The sequence below is a fragment of the Cornus florida genome, unplaced genomic scaffold (assembly GCF_030987335.1).
Source record: "Cornus florida cultivar Cherokee Brave unplaced genomic scaffold, ASM3098733v1 CherokeeBrave_3.0.0_Hap2_Chr08, whole genome shotgun sequence".
NCBI classification, from domain to species: domain Eukaryota; kingdom Viridiplantae; phylum Streptophyta; class Magnoliopsida; order Cornales; family Cornaceae; genus Cornus; species Cornus florida.
In genome coordinates, this window is record NW_026775578.1 from 98,517,233 (window position 1) to 98,538,429 (window position 21,197).

General features: G+C 37.9%; 1 protein-coding gene across 4 annotated transcripts in view; it reads right to left on the reverse strand.

The window, feature by feature from the left end:
- LOC132268309 (serine/threonine-protein phosphatase BSL3) overlaps positions 1-15,261 on the reverse strand; it is a 112,007-nt gene extending 96,746 nt beyond the window's left edge. For 3 of the 4 annotated variants that reach the window (XR_009469277.1, XM_059769150.1, XM_059769149.1), the window contains exons 1-6: positions 14,506-15,261; positions 10,203-10,263; positions 9,993-10,071; positions 9,837-9,916; positions 9,403-9,497; positions 9,206-9,305 (exon numbers count right to left, since the gene is read on the reverse strand). Coding sequence is in view for 3 of the 4 variants with exons in the window: in XM_059769150.1 (XP_059625133.1) it covers positions 9,206-9,305; positions 9,403-9,497; positions 9,837-9,916; positions 9,993-10,071; positions 10,203-10,263; positions 14,506-14,905 (815 nt within the window). In the remaining variant the exon portion in view is untranslated. Of the gene's footprint in view, positions 1-9,205; positions 9,306-9,402; positions 9,498-9,836; positions 9,917-9,992; positions 10,072-10,202; positions 10,264-12,932; positions 13,022-14,505 lie in introns of all 4 variants that reach the window. The other variant, XM_059769151.1, reaches the window with a different exon arrangement.
- Positions 15,262-21,197: the final 5,936 nt, after the last annotated feature.

The following is a 21,197-nucleotide window of genomic DNA, read 5'->3' on the forward strand; positions in this document are numbered from 1 at the left end:
AATTATTCACTATTGAATGTGATGCATCGCATACAAGAATAGGGGCTGTTTTGAGTCAAGAAGGAAGGCCGGTGGAATTTTTTAGTGAGAAGTTGTTAGGTGCTAAATTTCGTTATTCTACCTATGATTTGGAATTTTATGCTTTGGTCCGTGCAATCCAACATTGGGAACACTACCTAGCCTATACAAAATTTGTGGTTTATTCAGATCATCAAGCCTTAAGGTACTTGAATTCTCAGAAGAAGCTGAATGCTCGACATGTCAAATGGAGTTCATACCTTCAAGAGTTCAATTTTTGTCTTTAGTACAAAACTGCTGAGTCTAATAAAGTTGCAGATGCTTTGAGTCAGAGGAATATATTGTTGACAGTGATGACCACTCAAGTTATTGGGTTTGAGGAGTTGAAAAATAAGTATGTTGCACATCCATATTTCAGCTCTGTAGTTGCTGAACTTCAAGGCCCTGCAGATTGGACGATGCTGCCATTTAGAATGCATGATGGGCATGTGTTTAAAGGAAACTTGTTGTGCATTCCAGAGGAATCATTAAGTGAACAAATTATTAGAGAACTTCATGGAAATGGGTTAGGAGGACATTTTGGTAGGGATAAGACAATGGCAATGGTGGTGGTTAATCGTTATTATTGGCCTGAAATGTACAAGGATGTGAATAGGTTGGTTCAGAGGTGTCAAATTTGTCAGTTTGGGAAGGGAAGTTCACAAAACACATGTTTATACACACCCTTACCAGTGGCAGAAGCTCCTTGGGTTCATATTAGCATGGATTTTGTGTTGGGACTTCCAAAGGCAGCAAGGGGTCATGACAGTATTTTTGTTGTGGTGGATCATTTCTCCAAAATGGCGCATTTAATTCCATGTTCTAGAATTGCAGATGCCACACATGTAGGTGATTTATTCTTTAAAGAAGTGGTGAGACGTGCCAACTTCTATTGTTTCTCATAGAGATGTCAAGTTCACGGGACTGTATGGAGAAAGTTTGGGACTGAATTAAAATACTCTAGCACATGCCATCCTCAGACAGATGGTCAGACTGAAGTAGTAAATCAAAGTTTGTGTAATATGCTGAGATGCCTTGTTGGAAGCAATGTGATGGCGTGGGATTTAATTATTCCGCAAGCTCAATTTGCATTCAATAATTCGTGGATACTACAAAGAAGACACCTTTTGAAGCTGCTTATGGACTAAAACCTCAGCATGTTCTTGATCTAGTTCCGCTACCACAAGAGGTCATAGTTGTCAAAGGCGCCGGAGGCGCGCGCCGGAGGCGCAAGGCGCCTCCAGGCGCCATGTTGTTGCCTTGAGTACACTTAAGGCGGCTTTGTTAACTAAGGCGTGCGCCTTTCACACCAAGGCGCCAGGCTACAGGCTCTCTAAAGGCGCGCCTGTATGAAAAGTTGTTTTTTATTTCTTTTTGTTATTTTGTTTTTGTTTGTTTATTGTTTGTGTATTGTTGTTATATTATTATTATTATTTCTATTCTATTATTTTATTAGTTAATATAATAGAAAGCTGAAAGCCTACAAGTTACAACATAAAAAACAAAAAAAAGAGAAGCAAAAAGCAAAGGAAAGAAGACAGAGGCAGCGAAGGCACTCGGACTCTCGGATCTGCGTCAGCCAGGTAAGTTCTCCTTCTCTCTCTTCTTCTTCTCTTCTTCTCTCCTTCTTCTCTCCTCGGATCTGCCGGATCGGTCTCAGATTTTTTTTTTCTTCTTTTCTTCTTCTTCTCTCGAGTCTCGGCTCTCTCCTGGCAGATTTTTTTTTTTCCCTCAAGTTTTATTCTTCTTTTTTTTTTCTTCTTTTCTTCTTCTTCTCTCGAGTCTCGGCTCTCTCCTGGCAAATTTATTTTATTTTTCTTCTTTCTTTTATTTTTTTATTTAATTTTTTTTTCTCGAGTTTTATTCTTCTTTTTCTTTTTTTGTTTTTCTTCTTTTCTTCTTCTTCTCTCGAGTCTCGGCTCTCTCCTGGCAAATTTATTTTTATTTTTCTTCTTTTTATTTTTTTATTTATTTGTGTGAGGTACTTTATATTTACCTGCTTGGAAGCCTTGGATTAGATTAGTACAATGTATTGCTCTCACTATTTTTTTATTTATTTGTGTGATCCTGATTTATTTGTGTGAACAGCTGTATTTGTTCCATTCTATCCTGTTATTGGTTAGAGGAAATGCATTTTTATCTAATTTTGTTAAAATGAAATAATTAGTTAAGTGTACTCTAAATTATAGAAGACAATCCCAAATTGTAAATAGCTCATGTACTGTTAAAATGAAATAATTACTCATGTACTGTTATATTATTTTCATATAATTAGGTTCTATTAAAAGAACGTTTAGTTGTTAAATCACTTACCCAAAAATGAAAAATAGAATCAATCATGGTGCTTATAAAAAATTAAATTGATTTGATTTGAAAATATATCACATCCTTGTGGTTTTTGCAAGATAAATTCATAATTTCTATTTAATGCATCTTTATATATACTATTGCATCTTTAATACTTTATTGGGTGAGTTTTGTTTTTTTTTTTTTTCAACGTGTGCCTTGCTTCAGTCGGGCGCGCGCCTCGCCTTGCGCCTTGCGCCTCAGGCTCTAGGAGGCATTTGCGCTTTTGTGCGCCTTGGCCTTTAACAACTATGCAAGAGGTAAGAGTGAGTAATGATGGAGAGGCATTTGCAGATCACATCAAAAGAGTGCATGAAGAAGTAAGGGTAGTGATAAAGGATAGTAATGAATCATATGCAAGAGCAGCCAATCAACACCGGAAAGTAAAAGATTTTGAAGAGGGTGACTTGGTTTTGGTGCATTTGGGGCGAGACAGATTCCCAAAAGGCACTTAATCATAAACTGAAGTCAAAGACATTTGGGCCATGCAAGGTGTTGAAGAAAATTAGCTCAAATGCGTACATGATAGAGCTGCCATCTGACCTCCAAATAAGCCCAATCTTCAACGTGTCTAATCTGTATTCATTTGAAGGATTTGATGGGGAACCAGTTTCAACAGAGGCACAACTCAAGTACCTTCCAAAAGTGCAACAAGATGTTGTCGAAGATGTATTGGATGTTAAAGAGGTGAAATTAAGGAGGGGCAACCAGTATAGGTGGTTTCTAGTGAAGTGGTTGGATAAACCTGCTAGTGACAGTACATGGATTGCTGAAGAAGGGCTGAAGAGAATTGATCCAGAAATATATGCTGAAGTTGTGGAGGCCTTCTCACTGGAGTTGAGTTTTTCCCAACCAGGTGGAGTTGATGCAGGAGCATCTTTGTAGATGGGAGTAGGGTTGAGCAGGGCAGGTCTCTTGACATGATCTGGTGGGTGGCGGAGGATCACCCAAATCTAGGGATGGTTGATCCACTAGCAGTTGTGAGACCCGAGGGTATGGACAGTGATAATGTAAGTGATATTGTAAGGCAGGATTGTGGTGATATTAGCAAAGAATGGGTCATGGCAAATATCGGGGTCACTAGCGAACTATTGGGTGTCTCTTGCAAGGGCAATCGGGACTAGGCCTTATCTCAGACGGTTCTTTTGCCCGAAAAGATGACAGTTTGCGTTGGCAAGGACATCTGTATTACCATTAGTGATGAATCAGCTACTTTGTTGGTCCAGGAATTGAAGCAGCACAGGTTTTTGTTTGATGATGTGCTCACTAATGATCCGGATTCTTACCTTGATGTACAAGAAGGTAGGGTGGACAGTGTAGTTAACTGGATGTCCTGTGTTGATGAGGTGGAAGAGCCCGAGGGAGGTGATGTAGATGGGAGCAAGGCTGAGCAGAGCAGGTCTCGACATGATCTTGTGGGCGGTGGAGGGTCACCCAAATCTGGGGATGGTTGATCCACTGGCAGTTGTGAGACCGGAGGGCTAAGAAGCACGGACACCGACACGGATACGAAACACGGATATGACACGACATGGACACGGTGACATGGCAAATCCAAAAAAATTAGGACGCAGACACGGCGGGGACACGGCGAATAATATATGTGTGTGTGTTTGTGTGTGATATAGTACTTTAAAAATTACTGAGTGTTACTATTTTTCAACAACCTCACAATGAAAAAAAAACACAAATCATAACTCATAACTAATAAACTATAAAAAAACAATGTTGCATAGTTATAAAATCAAATAAAAAAAAAAGATATTAGAATAATAACTAGTACTCCCTCCGTCCCTAATTAGTAGTCTATTTTTCTCTTTTTACATGTCCCAAATTAGTTGTCCTCTTTGAAAAGTCGAAGCATCTTTTCATTATATTTCCATCATTGTCCTTTATCTTTTTTAAAAATTTCAAACTTAGTAATTATATATATTTAAATTAAAAAGGCCAATTTGGTAATTTTAAAAGGGGACAATGCATTAATTGCATGTCCCATTAAAAACTCCAATTTCTAAACATGGACTTCTATTTAGGGACAGAGGTAGTATCATTTAATCATCATTGCAACTTTACTCCAACTACAAAAGCATAGACAGAAAGGACTATTAACATTCATGACTGTTTAACATTCAAGATTTTACCGTTAACACTTAACTTTCACAAAAACCTAAAGGCTTGTCCCCAAAAAAGATACAATAAACAAGTCAGTGTACTATCATCTATTCCCATCCATCATTTGACCTAGGACTTTTACCATTTACAATACCAAAAGGGTAGTACAAAGCAAAAAACAAAACATATCAGCATTAAAATTTAAAAATAAAAAATAAAAAATTCGAGACACGTGTCCGCAGAGTGTCCGAGCCATGTCTGAGCCTAGTCCGAAAATTAAAAAATAAAAAATAAAAAAATTCCAGATACGTTTTTTGGTGTGTCTGACACGTGTCGGGGTGTGTCCAACGCGTGTTCGTGCTTCCTAGCCAAAGGGTATGGACAGTGATATTCTAAGGCAGGATTGTGGTGATATTGGCAAGGAATGGGTCATGGCAAATATCGGAGTCACTAGCAAACTGTTGGGTGTCTCTTACAAGGGCAATCGGGACTACGCCTTATCGATTCTTCATGCTACAGTGGAGGGGAGAGAAGGGGAGATGAAAAAGATCTCTAGAAGGGGGAGTATAAGGAAAAAGAATCCCCCCTCTTGGAGAGGGGAGAGGGAGCTGAGAAATCTTTGTTCAGACATGAACTATGAAAGGAAGATAAGGGGGGGGAAGGAAAGGGGCAGTGCTAAGGGGGGAGGGAGGGGTAAGGGAGAGGTGGGTGCTAATGTTTCCTCATAAAGCTAAGAATTTATCTTGGAATGTTCGCGATCTCAATGACCCGATCAACAAAAAGGTGGTGAAGTTGGCAGTGAGAAAATGGGGGGTTCATTCGGTGCGCCTTCAAGAAACGAAGATGGATTCAATGACCGATAGAGTGATTAAGAGCCTTTGGGGAAGTAGGTTCGTTGAGTGGGAGGTTTTGGATTCTTCAGGGGCCTCTGGAGGCATTCTTCTCATGTGGGATAGGAGATGGATGGCAAGGGCAATTATCTCTATCTTGTGCTTTTGTGATGGAGGAGGATGGTTTTTCTTGGGCTTTACGCCGGTGGATGATTGTGAGAGGCTTGCGCTGTGGGAGGAGCTTAGTGTGGTCTTTTCCATGGTGTGTGGCCGGGGATTTCAATGTGGTTAGGTACCCATCGGAGAGATCTACAGGTGGTCGATGGACTCCGTCTATGATGCAATTTTCGGAGTTTATTGATGGACATCATCATCTTATTGACCTTCCATTAGAAGGAGCTGCTTTTACATGGTCCAGCGGTAGGGAGGTGCCCACTCTTTCCCGCCTGGATAGATTCTTGATTTCTGGGGACTGGGAGGAGAAGTTTTCAAATGCAGTTCAGGCTGTTTTGGCTAGGGTGACGTCGGCCACATTCCTTTGGTTTTGGATTGTGGAGGATTGAGACCTCGTTGTACTCCATTCAGATTTTAGAACATGTGGCTTAGAGCGGTTGATTTTTAGGGGAAAGTGCAGTCTTGGTGGGAGGATGACATGGTGGTGGGAACGTCAAGTTTTATTTTGACAGGAAAGCATAGACTCCTGAAGAACAAACTCAAAAGATTGAACAAGGAGGTGTTCGGTAATCTAGAGTGGAGGAAGAATAGGACTCTCGATGATATTGCTGAGATTGATAGATTGGAAGGGGTGGGTGGTATTATTGAGTCTCAACGTGATATGAGAGCAGCTTGTCAGACAGAGATTGTAGAGATTGCCGTTATGGAGGAAATTTCGTGGCGACATAACTCTCAGGCTTTATGGCTCAAAAAGGGAGACCGAACTGCTAATGTCGGTAGGAGGAGTAATCATATTGGGTGGATTTGTCATTTGTTTGGACGGAACGATGTGGAGTACGGAAAAGGAGGTGCGTAGGGGGATCATTTCTTTCTATCAGAGGCTCTACTCTGAGCCTTTACGTTGAAGGTCACGGCTCGATGGCCTTCATTTTGACTTTATATCAGCTGTGGATAGGGATGGGTTAGAGAGTCCTTTTACAGAGGAGGAGGTTTTGAAGGCTTTGAAGAGTTGTAATGGTGACAAAGCTTCAGGTTCGGATGGTTTCACAATAACGTTTTTATTGGAGAGCTGGGAGGTGGTGAGACAGGAGGTTATGGGCACTTTTCATGAGTTCCATTATAATGGGAGGTTCGAAAAGTCGTTGAGTGCATCTTTTATTACTCTAATTCCTAAAAAGGATGGTGCTTCTGAGATTAAGGATTTTAGACCAATAAGTCTAATTAGGTGTATCTATAAGCTTATCACTAAAGTCCTTGCATTAAGATTGGGGGAGGTTCTGGACGAAGTCATCTCTGAATCCCAAAATGCGTTCGTTGGGCAGACAGATCCTGGATTTCGTTCTCATTGCCAGTGAATGTGTGGATTATAGGCTCAGTAGCGGTGTTCCTGGAGTTTTGTGTAAGCTTGATATTAAGAAAGCCTATGATCATGTTTGCTAGAATTTTTTGTATTATATATTAGAGAGGATGGGTTTTAGAGAGAGATTGAGGAGATGGATCGACACGTGCGTTTCCTGTGTCAGATTTTCTGTGTTGGTGAATGGGTCTCCATCCGAGTTTATTTGGCAGTTCTCGTGGTTTTAGGTAAGGGGATCCACTTCCTGTTCATTATTGTTATGGAGGCTTTTAGTAGGTTGATGAGAAGGGCTGTGGATTTGGGATTTATTGGGGGTTCAGGATAGGTCTAGATTCAGTTCAACAAATGGAGATCTCTCACCTGCTTTTCGCGGATGACACTCTGGTTTTCTGTGTGGCAGATGTGTCCCAACTGAGATATTTGAGATCTCCTGGTTTGCTTTCAGACAATCTCAGGTTTGAAAGTCAACGCGGATAAAAGTGTGCTTGTTCCTGTGGGGGAGGTTTAGGAGGTGGCTTCTCTTGCAGTGGTTTTAGGGTGTTGGACGAGCTCCTTCCCTATTTCTTACTTGGGCTTGTCGTTGGGTGATTCGTCAAGGAATGTAGGAAGTTGGGACCCGGTGATAGAGCGTTTCGAGAGAAGGTTGGCTAGGTGAAAAAAGCAATATCTTTCGAAGGGAGGGAAAGTTACTTTGGTGAAGAGTACATTGTCCAATCTTCCAACTTATTTTCTTTCACTTTTCCAGATCCCCTCATCTATTGTTGGAAGACTTGAGATGCTTCAAGTTATCAACGAAACTTCCTCTGGGGCGGCGGGGGGAGGAGTTTAAATTTCATCTTGTCCGATGGGAGTTTGCAAGCCCTTTAAGTTAGGCGATCTTGGGATTAGGATGTTGGCCCCTTTCAATAGAGCGCTCCTAGGCAAGTGATTATGGAGATTCGGTAGCGAAAGACATAGGTTATGGAGGAAGGTTATTTCATATCGCTTTGGGGAGGAGAGGGGGGGATGGTCATCTAGGCCGGTCAGATCTGTTGTCGGCGTGGGGGTGTGGAAATCCATTGGGAAAGGATGAGATGAGTTCTCTAAGCATATTAGATTCAGAGTTCAGTAGGGAAGGGACATCTGGTTTTGGGAGGAGACTAGGTGCGAGGATCGCCTATTGTCTTGTTTGTTCCCATGGTTGTTCAAGATTACTATTGATAGACATGCTTTGGTAGCTGACTGCTATCGACTCGATAGCGGTAGGTTGTCTTCGGATGTGCGGTTCCTGCGATCCTTTCAAGATTTGGAGTTGGACGACATGACTGGCTTGCGACCTTTTGTATAGATAGGAGGTGGATGGTACTGATCCGGATTCCTTAACTTGGGTGCCTTCTTCGGGAACTTTTCAGGTTCGTTCCTTTTTTCTCTGTCTCACCGGGTTTCGCGGTTCCAATTTCCCGTGGAAAACGGTTTGGCATTCGAAAGCTCCTCTTAGGGTGGCCTTTTTTGTTTGGACTGTAGCTTGGGGCAACATTTTGACTCTGGACAATTTGAGAAAGAGAAGACAAATCATAGTCAACCGGTGGTCTGTGGAAGAATGATGGAGAATCTGTGGATCACCTTCTTTGCATTGTCCTGTGGCTCATGAACGCTGGAGTCTTATTTTTGGTCTGTTTGGCGTCCAATGGGTTATGGCCAGGGATTTGATTAACGTGTCGAGGGGCCACTGGGTGGGGGTTCATGCTCGTGACTATTGGAGGGCGACCCCATTTTGTGTTTGGTTGAGTCTTTGGAAAGAGCGGAATAGAAGATCTTTTGATGGGGAGGAATCCTCCATTGGGGCGTTGAATTTTTCTATTATTTGTTCTCTTTTTAGTTGGGTCATGGGGAGAAATTGTATATCTTTAGATGAAATCGTAGACTTTTTGGGTTCTTTGGGTCCATAGGACTCCCTTTTTGGTTTCGGTATTTGTAAAGCTCTGGGGATGCGTTCCCCTTTTGAATGCTTTCTAATACAATTTTACTTATCAAAAAAAAAAAAAACATAGGCAAGCTTTAGCACTGCCACTAATGGCTTTTCAAGAGAACTTTATTGTACAGACTTCATTCCTAGCAAGACTCTGGTCATTGTGTTTACACTATATCCAATCACCAGTATGAAATTTCTCTCTTTCAAATACCTAGACTGGTGATGATCTTACCTTAGCTTATGGGCTAGAAACATGTAATTGACTAATCGTGCAACGGTATCTAAAAACACTCAGAACAAACACAAGATCATGTGATGGAGAAATGAATAAATAGACTTGGTATTACAAATCTAGAAGGGAGAGAAGGAAAAATTTACATGCATGGTGGTGGACCTTCCCCTTCTGGTTCGAGTTTCCGCCATTCATATGGCTTGGCAGCTGTGTCCAGGGCCCATACATCAGCCAAAGGTCGCTTTCCTGAAAATCATGCACCAAATTGTTGCTTTTCTGAGCTCAAGAAGTCCCCATAATAGAATAAAATTTAGTTGCATAAGAAGCTGTGAAAGAAACTCACCATCATTTCCACCAATTGCCATGAGATATCTTTGCCCTACTAGAGCCATGACATGTCCATAACGTGGCCCTGGTCCAGGCCCTTGGACCACAACCCTAAGGAAAATTAATATTAACTTCAATAAATATACACATTTCATTTTTTATTTTTTTTTTTGATAAGTTCAATAAATCTACACTTTTAGCAATTAAAAAATAAAAAAGAAATATTTCAATGGACATATGATACAAATATATAATTTCATATGCATACACGTGTGTGTACGTATATATAATTATTGTGTGGGCCTGTGTACACAGGACTCGGCAAGCACAGCCGGCAAGGAAGAAGCTCCATCTCCTTAATCGGCGGCGCGTGTCAATTATGACATCAACGGCCAGTTACTTGATCTTGAAGCCAGAAAAGAACAAGTCAAAGTGACTCGGGAAACCAACCTATGCCATCGTGGTCGTTGTTGTGTGAGATCAAGAACATGAAGATCCTCAGCAGACAGACCAGCTGGACCAATTCCACCCTGTGTTAGATTGAAAAGCTCCAGTCAGAAGTTAATGCAGTAAACAAGAAAACTGCTGAAATACCAATGGGTGTACCTGAATAACCACCATGGTACCCACAGCAGTTGCCACATGTGCTGCCCTTGGTGTGGGTGGTTCCCCAAAAGGAGTAATCCTGCGGTAAGTTATACAAAGAGACAGAACCAAATAATAACCTTTATTGAATCAAAAGAAGCAACCACTAGATCAAAAGGCACAAACATATAGAATCTTGCTAGCTGATAAATGATCATTAGCAGGGCTTACCTAGACCATTTATTTGTCATCACATCATAGCAGTGGACATCAGCAGTGGCCCCGGCTAACCCTGTAATCAAATACAACACAAACTTCAAAACAAGAAATATTTTTTTTCTGAAGATCCATAGAGGTATTCTCATGCTATGTTACCCAGACTCGGATAAGTGTTACGGTGCAGGCGTGTGTCTAAGTGTCAGACCCTTGAATCTCAGAACTTAGGACACGGATTTTTGTCCAAAAGTTGGACAAGGGTACATGGAGACATACTATATGTTTAAATACATTATATGTTTTTTATATGATAAAAATGTAACGTTTAATATTGTTGTTCTAAAAGAATATACTCAATTACTATTCAAATTAAATAGGATATGGAACAAGAAAAAGGTTTTCATCTATCTCATAGATAAGGAAACTCATCTCTGCTTTAAATTTGTGTTTTTTTCTTCTTCTTCAATCATGTCATATGAAGGATTGGGGTGTCCGATTTGAATTCGTGTTTCGAGCACATGTTTAGTATCCGTACCCATTTCATGTCATATCGACACTAGTATGTGAAGGTAAATATGAGGGTCCATGTAACAAAGTTCCCATGTAAAGCAAATAGTATACCTCCTTAATTTGACACAATTTCTCACATGCAGATTTCAGAATATTTAAGGACATGCCCACCACAATGTGTGTGGGTGTATGTGCATTTATATGTATTTGCATATGACTAGAGTGCATGCCTCACTGAATTAATAAGAATAAATCATGTTTCTTACTAAGTGTGATTAATTAAGGATTAATGGGTCATTGTTTGGTGCAATGGCAAAAACTTGGATTGACAAAGACTAGATCTGAGAGAAGCCACTTTGTACTAAATTCTCTCACTGTTGGTCAGGATAGAGACAAGATGGTGGAGTGAGGAAGTACAACAAGTATTACAACAAAGGAGAGAGTTTTAAAGCAAGGCAAAAAAGGAAGCAACAAGAGGATTTAGAGAAATATAAGAATTTCCAAATTGAAGCTATAGGATACTCTCCTTGTCCCAAAAAAAAGTCACTTTTGGGGTGCAGAAATTTTTAAGGTGACATGTGAGACATGCATTGTCCCACTGGAAAGTTACTAACTTGCCCTTTTAAGTTTTGAATATTCAAGTTTGAAATTTTAAACTCCAAGGACATATATGGAAAGATGTTGAAAAAAAAAAAAAAAAGAAAGAAAAAAAGAAAAAAAAGTGGACAATTGTTTTGGGACAGCCCAAAAGGAAAGATAGACACTTTTTTTTGGGACGAAGGGAGTAGTATATAAAGCTAAACAAAATCCAAAAAATGTTGTGTATGAAAATTAGATACAAAAGATGGTGAAAAAAACTAAATAGGCAAAGTATATAGATTAGTTAACTAAAGACAGGGATCAAATTAGATGTATGAAGGACATAGACAATACAATCTTAGTTAAAGAGAAATATATTAGTGTATGTGCAAAAATTCGTTTAACTTGGAAAAGTCAAAGAACCTTACAATACGCTCAAGAACAAATAAAATATAACATTAGCAGATAATTGCTTATATTTTATTGGGAGGTCCTATGCCTCTATTTATAATGATTTACAAAGGTTGAATCGGACTAGGACTTGCACCACAAGATTATACCATATAGTATTTGTTTCCTTATAATACAAGTTTACATAAAGGAATTATAGTAAGAATGTCCCCTTCTTCATATTGGACTCTCTTGCCCATAGACCGGACCTTTGCTTAAGGGTGGGCCGGCTTATGTATTACGGTTCTTTTTTTTTTTTTTTTTGATAAGTAAAATGTATTAGAAAGCGTTCAAAAGGGGAACGCGTCCCGAGATATACACAAAAAGAATCTATGAACTCAAAGAACCCAAAAAGTCCACAATGTCCTCTAAAGAAGAATAATCCCTCCCCCAACCCCAACAAAAAAGGGTACAAATAATAGAAAATTTCAGCTCTCCAATAGAGGACTCCTTCCCATCAAAAGATCTTCTGTTCCGCTTTTTCCAAAGACTCCACCAAACGCAAAGAGGGGTCACCCTCCAGAAGTCTCTAACCTGAGCCCCCACCCATTGGCCCCTCCAGATATCTAGCAATCCTCGAGAAGTCTGAGGCATGACCCAATGGACCGGGCCTTAATTATGGGTCTTCTGGGCCTCGGCATTGGGCCTTGGCCTGGTGATCCATCAACCGGCCCATTCTGATTTCATGTGTGGGGCCCTACATTCTGACCTGGTGTATTTCTATTGGAGGGGAGATTTTTCCCTCCACAATTAGCAAGATGGAAAATTTTATTTCACCTACTAAATGAGGAATACCCTAGAGAAGAAGTACAAGAAAGTGAATTTAATATAGGAATGATGAATAAAATTGACAATAACAAATAGAGGAAACACTTAAAAAGGAGAATAATAAAGTGGAAGGTCATTATAACAGACCTATATTGGGATAGAGAATGCTAGGAAATGTAGGAATTGAGTGGCTAAAAAATTGTCCAACAAAACTGTAAAAGAATGCATGATATCAAATGAATATAGAAAAATAACAATAGCACTTATTTACAAAAGTAAAGGAGATATACAAAATTGTAGCAATTATAGAATCTAAATTAAAGAGGCATACAATGAAATTATGAAAAAGGATTACTAAACAAAGATTAAGAAAGGAATTCATGGTATCTAATAATCAATTTAGATTTGTCACAAAGATTAACAATGAAAGTTATTTACCTAATAAGTCAATTAGTGGAAGAGTGTAGGAGTAAGCAAAAATTCACCATATGGTATTCATAGACTTAGAAGAAGCATATGATAGGATCCTGAGAAATATAATTTGGTAAGCTTTACAAAGAAAACAAATTCCTATGCAGATGATAAAAATTATCCAGGATATGTAGATGAATACAAAAATTCGAGTTTATCCATATGTAGTGAGTGAGACTAATGAGTTCTACATAAACGTAACCAAGGATTAATACTTAAGCCCATATATCATCATCATCATCCTAGCCTTAGTCCCATAATAATACTTAAGCCCATATATATTTGCAATAATTTTAGATGAAACAACAAAAAACTTTCAATGATGCATTTCATGGTGCGTGTTGTTTGCTCATGACATAGTGCCATTGGATACTTCTTACAAACCTATCAATAAAATTATAGATGTGAAGAAATGCTCAGCGTATTTATAAAATATTTTCATTATCTATTTAAAAAAAAAAAAAAGTGGTGAAGAAATGCTTTAGAATCAAAAGGATTGAAAATTAGTAGGACTAAAACAAAATATATGGGATGTAAATTTAATAAAGACTCAAATTTTAATAAAATAAACTCACACTTCAAAATCAAAGGACTATCCAAAATAATGAATTTCGATATTTAATATCAATTATACAAAAGGACAGAGAGATTGATAGTGATGTAACTAGTAGAATTGGATCAGGATGAAGAAAATGGAGACAAACTAGTGACATTTTATGCAATAAAAAAATAACAAACAAGTTAAAAGGGATATTTTATAGGGCCAAGGGGAAAATTAGGAGTGGCATCCATTAGTGCCAAAATAAGAGAAAGTAGACATAGGTGGTATGGATATATACAATGACAATCTATAGATACACCAGCAAAACGAGGAACAATAGTTTATAGTTAATACAGAAAGGTAAGAAATGAGAGAAAAATTAACATGAGATGAAGTTAATAAAAAAGGATTTTAAGAAGTTAAATATAATAGGTGAAGTGGCCTGTAATAAATTTAGTAATAAGAGAAAGAATGTAATAAGAGAACTTATGTGATGGGAGACTAAGACAAGGATGATGATCATGATCAGTTATGTGGTTCAAAAAATAACAAAATACGGTTTTCTGATTATCAAAAAAGAAAATAATAATACTTATCAAAAAAAATATAATAATAATAATAATAAATAAAGGTTTTCTGTACTATAAGAAGTAAAGAACAAAAAACCTACGGTATGCAAATTTATTTACTAGAGCTCAGTTGACTTCTAAAGGGAATGGGAACAACACAACTGAATAAATGCATCTAGATTTCAACCATACTAGCGAACAAACAATAACATGAATATAGCCACATAATTAAGCTTATTTGCAATAACATGAATATAGTAACATAATTAACCTTATTTGCACCCTGCCCCATCACAAAACCATTAAATTGAACTTGAAATGTCTAAGTTCAAACAAATTTTGGGTGCGTGCTATAACGATAAGCAAAATAACCCAAATATGCTAAACACGAAGAATCCAAAAGTGGCCAAAGAAATAAAAGAAAGCATACGTATTCCAGCACTTCCCGCAGAGGATGGAGTCCCTGAAGCTGCAGAATTTCCCTCGAGAGCAGTGGCGCCACCAAAGAGAATAAGCCGTGGCCCAATGTAACCGGGTGTCCCTTCCTCCCCAACTGCTGCCACGGCAGTCAGCGTGTGACCGCACCTTGGCCCCGGACCGTCCTCCTCCTTCTCTATGACAGCGTTCACCACAGAGTAAGTTGGAGCCGGCCTTGGCCCCGCCACAGGGCTCTGCTGCACCTGAGCCTGCTCCTCTGGTGGCTGCTGAGGAGATCCCAAAACAGCGGGAGACTGTTCGGGCCCTCCAAGCTGCTCCAACGCAGGGCCGTTATGGTTCACGGCCGTTGGATCGTGATCAGCCTCCGACACCATCGACGAATCCACCTCCATTTCTTGACTTCGATTCCGACTGTTATCGAGAACGGAGCTAGAATTCTAGCCGATTTGCATTTCTGATCAGCATATTGAATCCACACTTCAAAATTCGAACTCTCACCAGATTTGAACAATAAATAGATTCAAACACGAATAATTGAAACCCTGGCTTAGATAGTCCGACTCAAAAAAAAAAGGGAAATTTATCGAGAAAATCAGATATGAGAGAGGTTTTCTTTTTTTCTTCTCTCTCTCTACCCTCGAGGCGGTCGAGGAATAACAACGAAACCGGAGAGAATCACAAAGCCAAAGGACTCCAAATGTACCAGTTTCTCTCTCTCTCTCTACCAATTCCTATAAAAGAGCAAATACAGAGATTATAACGGGGTGGGCTAATATTTTTGTGTTTTTTTGAGTTCGTACAAGTATTTTTTTTTTTTTTTTTTTTTTTTTTTTTCTGGACTAAAATTTTAAGGGAGCTCGGTACAATTCAAAACTGTCATTTTCTTTCGAGTGCCTTAGAAGGTACTATGATTAAAATATTTTTTTTAAAATATTTAATATTTACTCGTTAAAATATTCCTTGTAAATACAAAAGAAACTCAAAATTTTTATTTTCTTTCAAAAATTGTATCTTTATACATTAAAAGTGTGTAATTAAAAGGCAAAGATTCGATTTTTACTCGTTAAAACACTCTTTGTGACTTTAAAAGGAACTTGAATAAGTTTAACTCAAAGCTCTCATTTTCTTTAAAATATTAAATCTTTATACATAAAAAAACGTCTAGTGATCAAAAAATACCTTAATTGAAATATTTTCATTTAAATATTCAATCTTTACACATTAAAAAACCTTTTGTGACTTCAAAGAAAACTCGAATAAGTTTAATTCAAAATTTTCATTTTCTTTCAAATATTCAACTTTATACATTAAAACGGTCTAGTGACTTAAAAGATGAATAAATTTAATTCAAAAATCTCATTTTCTTTCAAAGATTCAATCTTTATACATTAAAACGGTCTAGTGACTTAAAAGATATATTGATTAAGTTATTTTCATTCAAATATTTAATCTTTACTCATAAAAACACTCCTTGTGACTTCAAAGGGAACTCGAATAAGTTTAACTCAAAATTCTTTTTTTATTTCAAAGATTCAATCTTTATACATTAAAAAGGTCTAGTAACTTAAAAGGTACCTTGATTGAGGTATTTTAATTCAAAGGTTCAATATTTACTCTTTAAAACAATCTTTGTGACTTCAGAGAGAATTCAAATAAGTTTAACTAAAAACTCTCATTTTCTTTCAAATATTCAATCTTTATACATTAAAAATGTCTGGTGACTTAAGAGATATCTTAATTGAGGTATTTTCAAATATTCAATCTTTATTCCTTAAAACATTCTTTGTGACTTTAAACAGAATTCGAATAAGTTTAACTCAAAACTCTCATTTTATTTCAAAGATAAAATCTTTATATATTAAAAATATCTAGTGACTTAAAAGGTACTTTGATATGGGTATTTTCATTCAAAGATTCAATCTTTACTCATTAAAATAATCTTTGCGACTTTAATGGGAACTCGAACTAATTTAACTCAAAACTTTCTTTTTCTTTTAAAGATTCAATATTTTTACATTAAAAAGGTCTAGTGACTTAAAAGGTGCCTTGATTAAGGTTTTTTATTCAAATATTCAATCTTTACACATTAAAACACTCTTTGTGACTTCAAAGGGAACTCGATCAAATTTAACTCAAAACTCTCATTTTCTTTCAAATATTCAATCTTTATATATCCAAATGGTATATTGACTTAAAAGGTATCTTGATTGAGGTATATTCATTCAAATATACAATCTTTAACACTCTTTGTGAATTCAAAGGGAATTCAATTAAGTTTAACTCAAAACTCTTATTTTATTTAAAAGATTAAATCTTTATGCATTAAAAATGTCTAGAGACTTAAAAGATACCATGATTGAGGTATTTTCATTCAAAGATTCAATCTTTACACTTCAAAATATTCCTTGCAACTTCAAACGGAACTTGATTATGTTTAACTCAAAACTCTAATTTCTTTCAAAAATTCAATTTTCATACATCCAAACAGTCTATTGACTTATAAGATACCTTAATTGAGGTATTTTCATTCAAATATTCAATCTTTACATTTTAATAACACTCTTTGTGACTTCAAAGAGAACTCGATTAAGTTTAACTAAAAACTCTAATTTTCTTTCAAAGATTCAATATTTATACATCTAAACGGTCTAATGACTTAAAAGGTACCTTCATTGAGATATTTTTATTCAAAGATTCAAAATTTACTCATTATAACACTTTTTGTGACTTCAACAGGAACTCAAATAAGTTTAACTTAAAATTCCCATTTTCTTTTAAAGATTCAATCTTTATAAATTAAAAATATCCAAGAAGTCACAAACAACTGCTGGATAAAAATTCTCCACAACATCATCTTCTTCGGCTACGAGACTAGCCAAGAAGTAATCGCAATGATCTCACCTATGCATCCCGTAAAATGTCAAAGTGTGGGAATCACTCCGATCTCCCATGAAAAATAAACAGTATCTCTTGGGAGTACAAACTGTGACTCTACCACTGAAGTAGTCAATCGTAGCCCGAAACACAGCTAACTAGTCCATTCCGAGAATGACATCAAAACTAGTTATCTCAAGAAGGATAAGGTTAAACACAAGTGTCCATCTAGCTATAATAATAGTGCATTCCCTCACAACTCTGCTCAAATACAATGAACCATCGACTGGTGTATCAACGCACAATGCCCGTTCCAAATAACTGACCTCTAATCCCGATGTGCAAACGAAGATGAGATGAAAGAATAGGATGCATCAGAATCAATCAATACATGAGCCCAAGAACCAAACACTGGAAACATACCCCGAACAACTGATGGACCAGATAATGCCTTAGCTGGAACAACTGCATAGACACGACCCTGTGGTGCTTGTGCCTGTAAACTGCCAACCTGAATACCTGACTGTTGTGCAGTCATAGTAGAAGTATCCCTCCTGGCTAGTCATGAACCCTGAGAAGACATAGTAGGTTGCAGTGGTGGCGGTGGTCTAAAACCCGACTGAACTGTAGCCGACTGTATCGGCCTCTGCTGTGACCCTTTACTGCTACCTGCACCTCCAGTTTTACGTGGACAATCCTTTGCCTTATGGCCCTGCTGGTCACAACCAAAGAAAGCTCCACTACTAGAAGACAACTTTGAACACTTAGTCTTGTAATGCCCAGGTTACTAACACTAAAAACAAATGACCCAACTCCCAATTGACCCAGCTGGCATAGGAGTAGTAGGAGCGGATCGTGTAGGCTGTTGCCCCTAAAACTGAGAACCACCCTTGGATTTCTTTCCTAGTTGGCCCTCTGAGAATGATCCCAAATTCTACTTTTGCTTCCACTGTTCCCTAGTCTGATTCCTATCCTTACCTCGGCTTTTACCATTAAGGCTCTCTCCATGCTTCTGTGTACACCTTAAGATATTAGGCTATCACTACTGGCCTTATTTGGTAATGAAGACCAAATACAAACTTCCGAGTCTTGTCCGCCTCATTTCTCATTAAGTTAGGAGGGAAGCGAGAAAGAGCGGTGAACTTGTTCTCATACTCTTTCACTGTCATGTTGCGTTGAATGAGAAGATCAAATTCCCTCCGTAGCTCCCATCTCTTGGTTATAGGGAAGTATTTGTCGTAGAACAGCTCTTTATAGGTATCCCAACCCATAATATAAACATCGTACTAGTTAGTAACTAACTTTCACCAGAGCTTTGCATCTTTAGAGAAGTTTTAAGTGGACGATCTTCAAGTGATCATGCAACACACTTATAGTCGACAAGTGTTTCTCCACCTGATCAAACCAATCTTCTGCTACCATAGTGCCTGGACCACCCTCAACCATAGTACGCATCAACTTCACAAATCTAAAAATCAACTTGAGATGCTTCTCCATCTCTATCTCTTCTAGTTGAACTACCGGTTGTGGTGCTGGTTGGGGTACTAGTTGCGGAACAGTAGCTACCGTAGCCCACAATACATCCTGCAAGAGTGTAGTCAAAGTTTGCCTGACCGGACCTTCACCCTCTTCAACAGGTGTCTCAACATTATCCCTTCTAATGGGATTGTAGTTCGAACTCTCCCTAACATCACCTCGTGGTGGAAGCCCACCAAAACCCCCTCATAATCTACGTCCCCATCGTGGTGGCATGACGTTATAAGACGATAAAATGAGTCAATATAGAAAATACTAAAGTTCATCCAATAACGACGTTCTCACATGAATGACTCAACATGAGAAGAAGACTTTTAAACACATAGCATGCATAATCGTGCTACAACTATAACAACTATAATCAATTAAACACTTAATCACATAAGCAAACAAGAATGCTTTGCAAATCAAGAAACACCTTAACACATAAGCATGTACAACCATGTACATCAACTTCCATCCTACTTTAGGTAAGCTTCTACCCGTCATCTTGATGGTTTTCGAACCATTGCTCTGATACCAAGCTTGTAATGACCCAAACTCGAGGGTCCGAACCATTACCCGGGTCCTTACCTGAACCCGAGGTCATCCAAAGTGTGATGGCTCGAATTTCAAAGAACCCGGTGCATCAACGAGTTACCCGAAAACTAACCCGATAACGGATCCCAGATGCAGAAGTAATGAAAGAGAAGAAGTATCTAGAGATGAATACCACCTTTAAGACACTGAAGTAACTTCCCGTGAAGTCACGAGACTAAAAAGGAAACAATTGTGGAAACTAAGGTTTAAAACGATTAAGGTAATGCACTAGCACTGAAATGGTCATTTCAAACAGAAATGGATGCTACCGTATATACCATTGGATAGACAACGAAAAAATAATAAACTTAGACTCAAAAATCACTTGACTTTGACTTAAAACGAAAAAGATATGAATTTCTGAAGTTTTATAAAAAAAATGTCGAAGTGTGCCAAGTACGATCGATCCAAAAAAATTTACTCTCGATCCAAATGGGTTTGGCTGCGAGCTGTCATTTTTCGAAAACGTGTGATATTCAAGGCTAAAATGGGATTTTTTGGAAAAAATTTGCGAAGTAACCACCCCTAAAAATGAGTACTCTGATCAACCATGGTCCAAACCAAGAATAAAAAAAGGTAAAATTACCTAGATGCCCCCGAGTGCAAGGAATGTCAAGAAGACAAAAACATATTGAAAAATGACATCCATTACATACATAGAAAGTTCTTGGCCCTTGGCCTCGTTACCTACAAGTTAAAGTAGCATCAAAATAGAGTACTTAAGTTCATATTACACATCTAAAAGAAAGTAAGGCATCCTTCTGAATACATTACACATTGTTAACCCCAAAAGATAACTATATCATGCCAACACTTGCATATAAAAAATATACAAAAGATATCCAATGAAACATAAGCCAAGCTGGGTATGTTCCGTATCCAAAAAGAGTGTCTCTTTGCATGAAAAACAAATATCAACTAGAATGAGTAAACGAGTTACTCAGTAGGACGATGCGTATGCGTATACCTTAAAGTTTCAATGGTTTTTGTAAGTGTAAAATAAACCAAACACATGTGGATCATGCCTCCTAGCGTCTAGTTTCAGGAAGTTAAAGGATCATCCTAAAGATAGCTTTGAAACATTTTAAAAGCAATCCACAACAAGTAACGCAAGTAAACAATATTAGAAACACCAATGCCAACAATAAGTTACAACTACTTAGGATTGTCAATTTAAAATAAAATGTGAAATAAAACAATAGTAATATACTTGCAAGGACAACTACCATAAAGCTAGTAGGATAACAAAGTTTACACCATTCTAAGGACTATAATTCAACACACGCGCAGACTCTTGTGATACCCCCGGATTTCCGGATGCGGGTTGGCCAGGCCCACGCCCGATTACCCGAGGATATCAAAACAATTAGCAATTTAATGAACACAGAATACAATATAGAAAACAAGAATGAATAAAATTTTGCTGAAAAGAATCTAGAATGATAATCCAATAATTGAAAACCTCAGAATAAATAATTTCATTGATAATTAAAACTATTTTGATACAACTGATCCACCACGAATGGAAATCGTTCTCCAATTTATACAACTCGGGAATCCATCTAGTGGACCCCTAAAAACCAATGGTACTCAAAAGACTGGAACAAAACCCAAGTCTTAACATGAAATAAAATCCTACGCCATCAGTAGAGTGAATAACTATATCTGCTCAGCACGATCACGCTCTACAGCTCA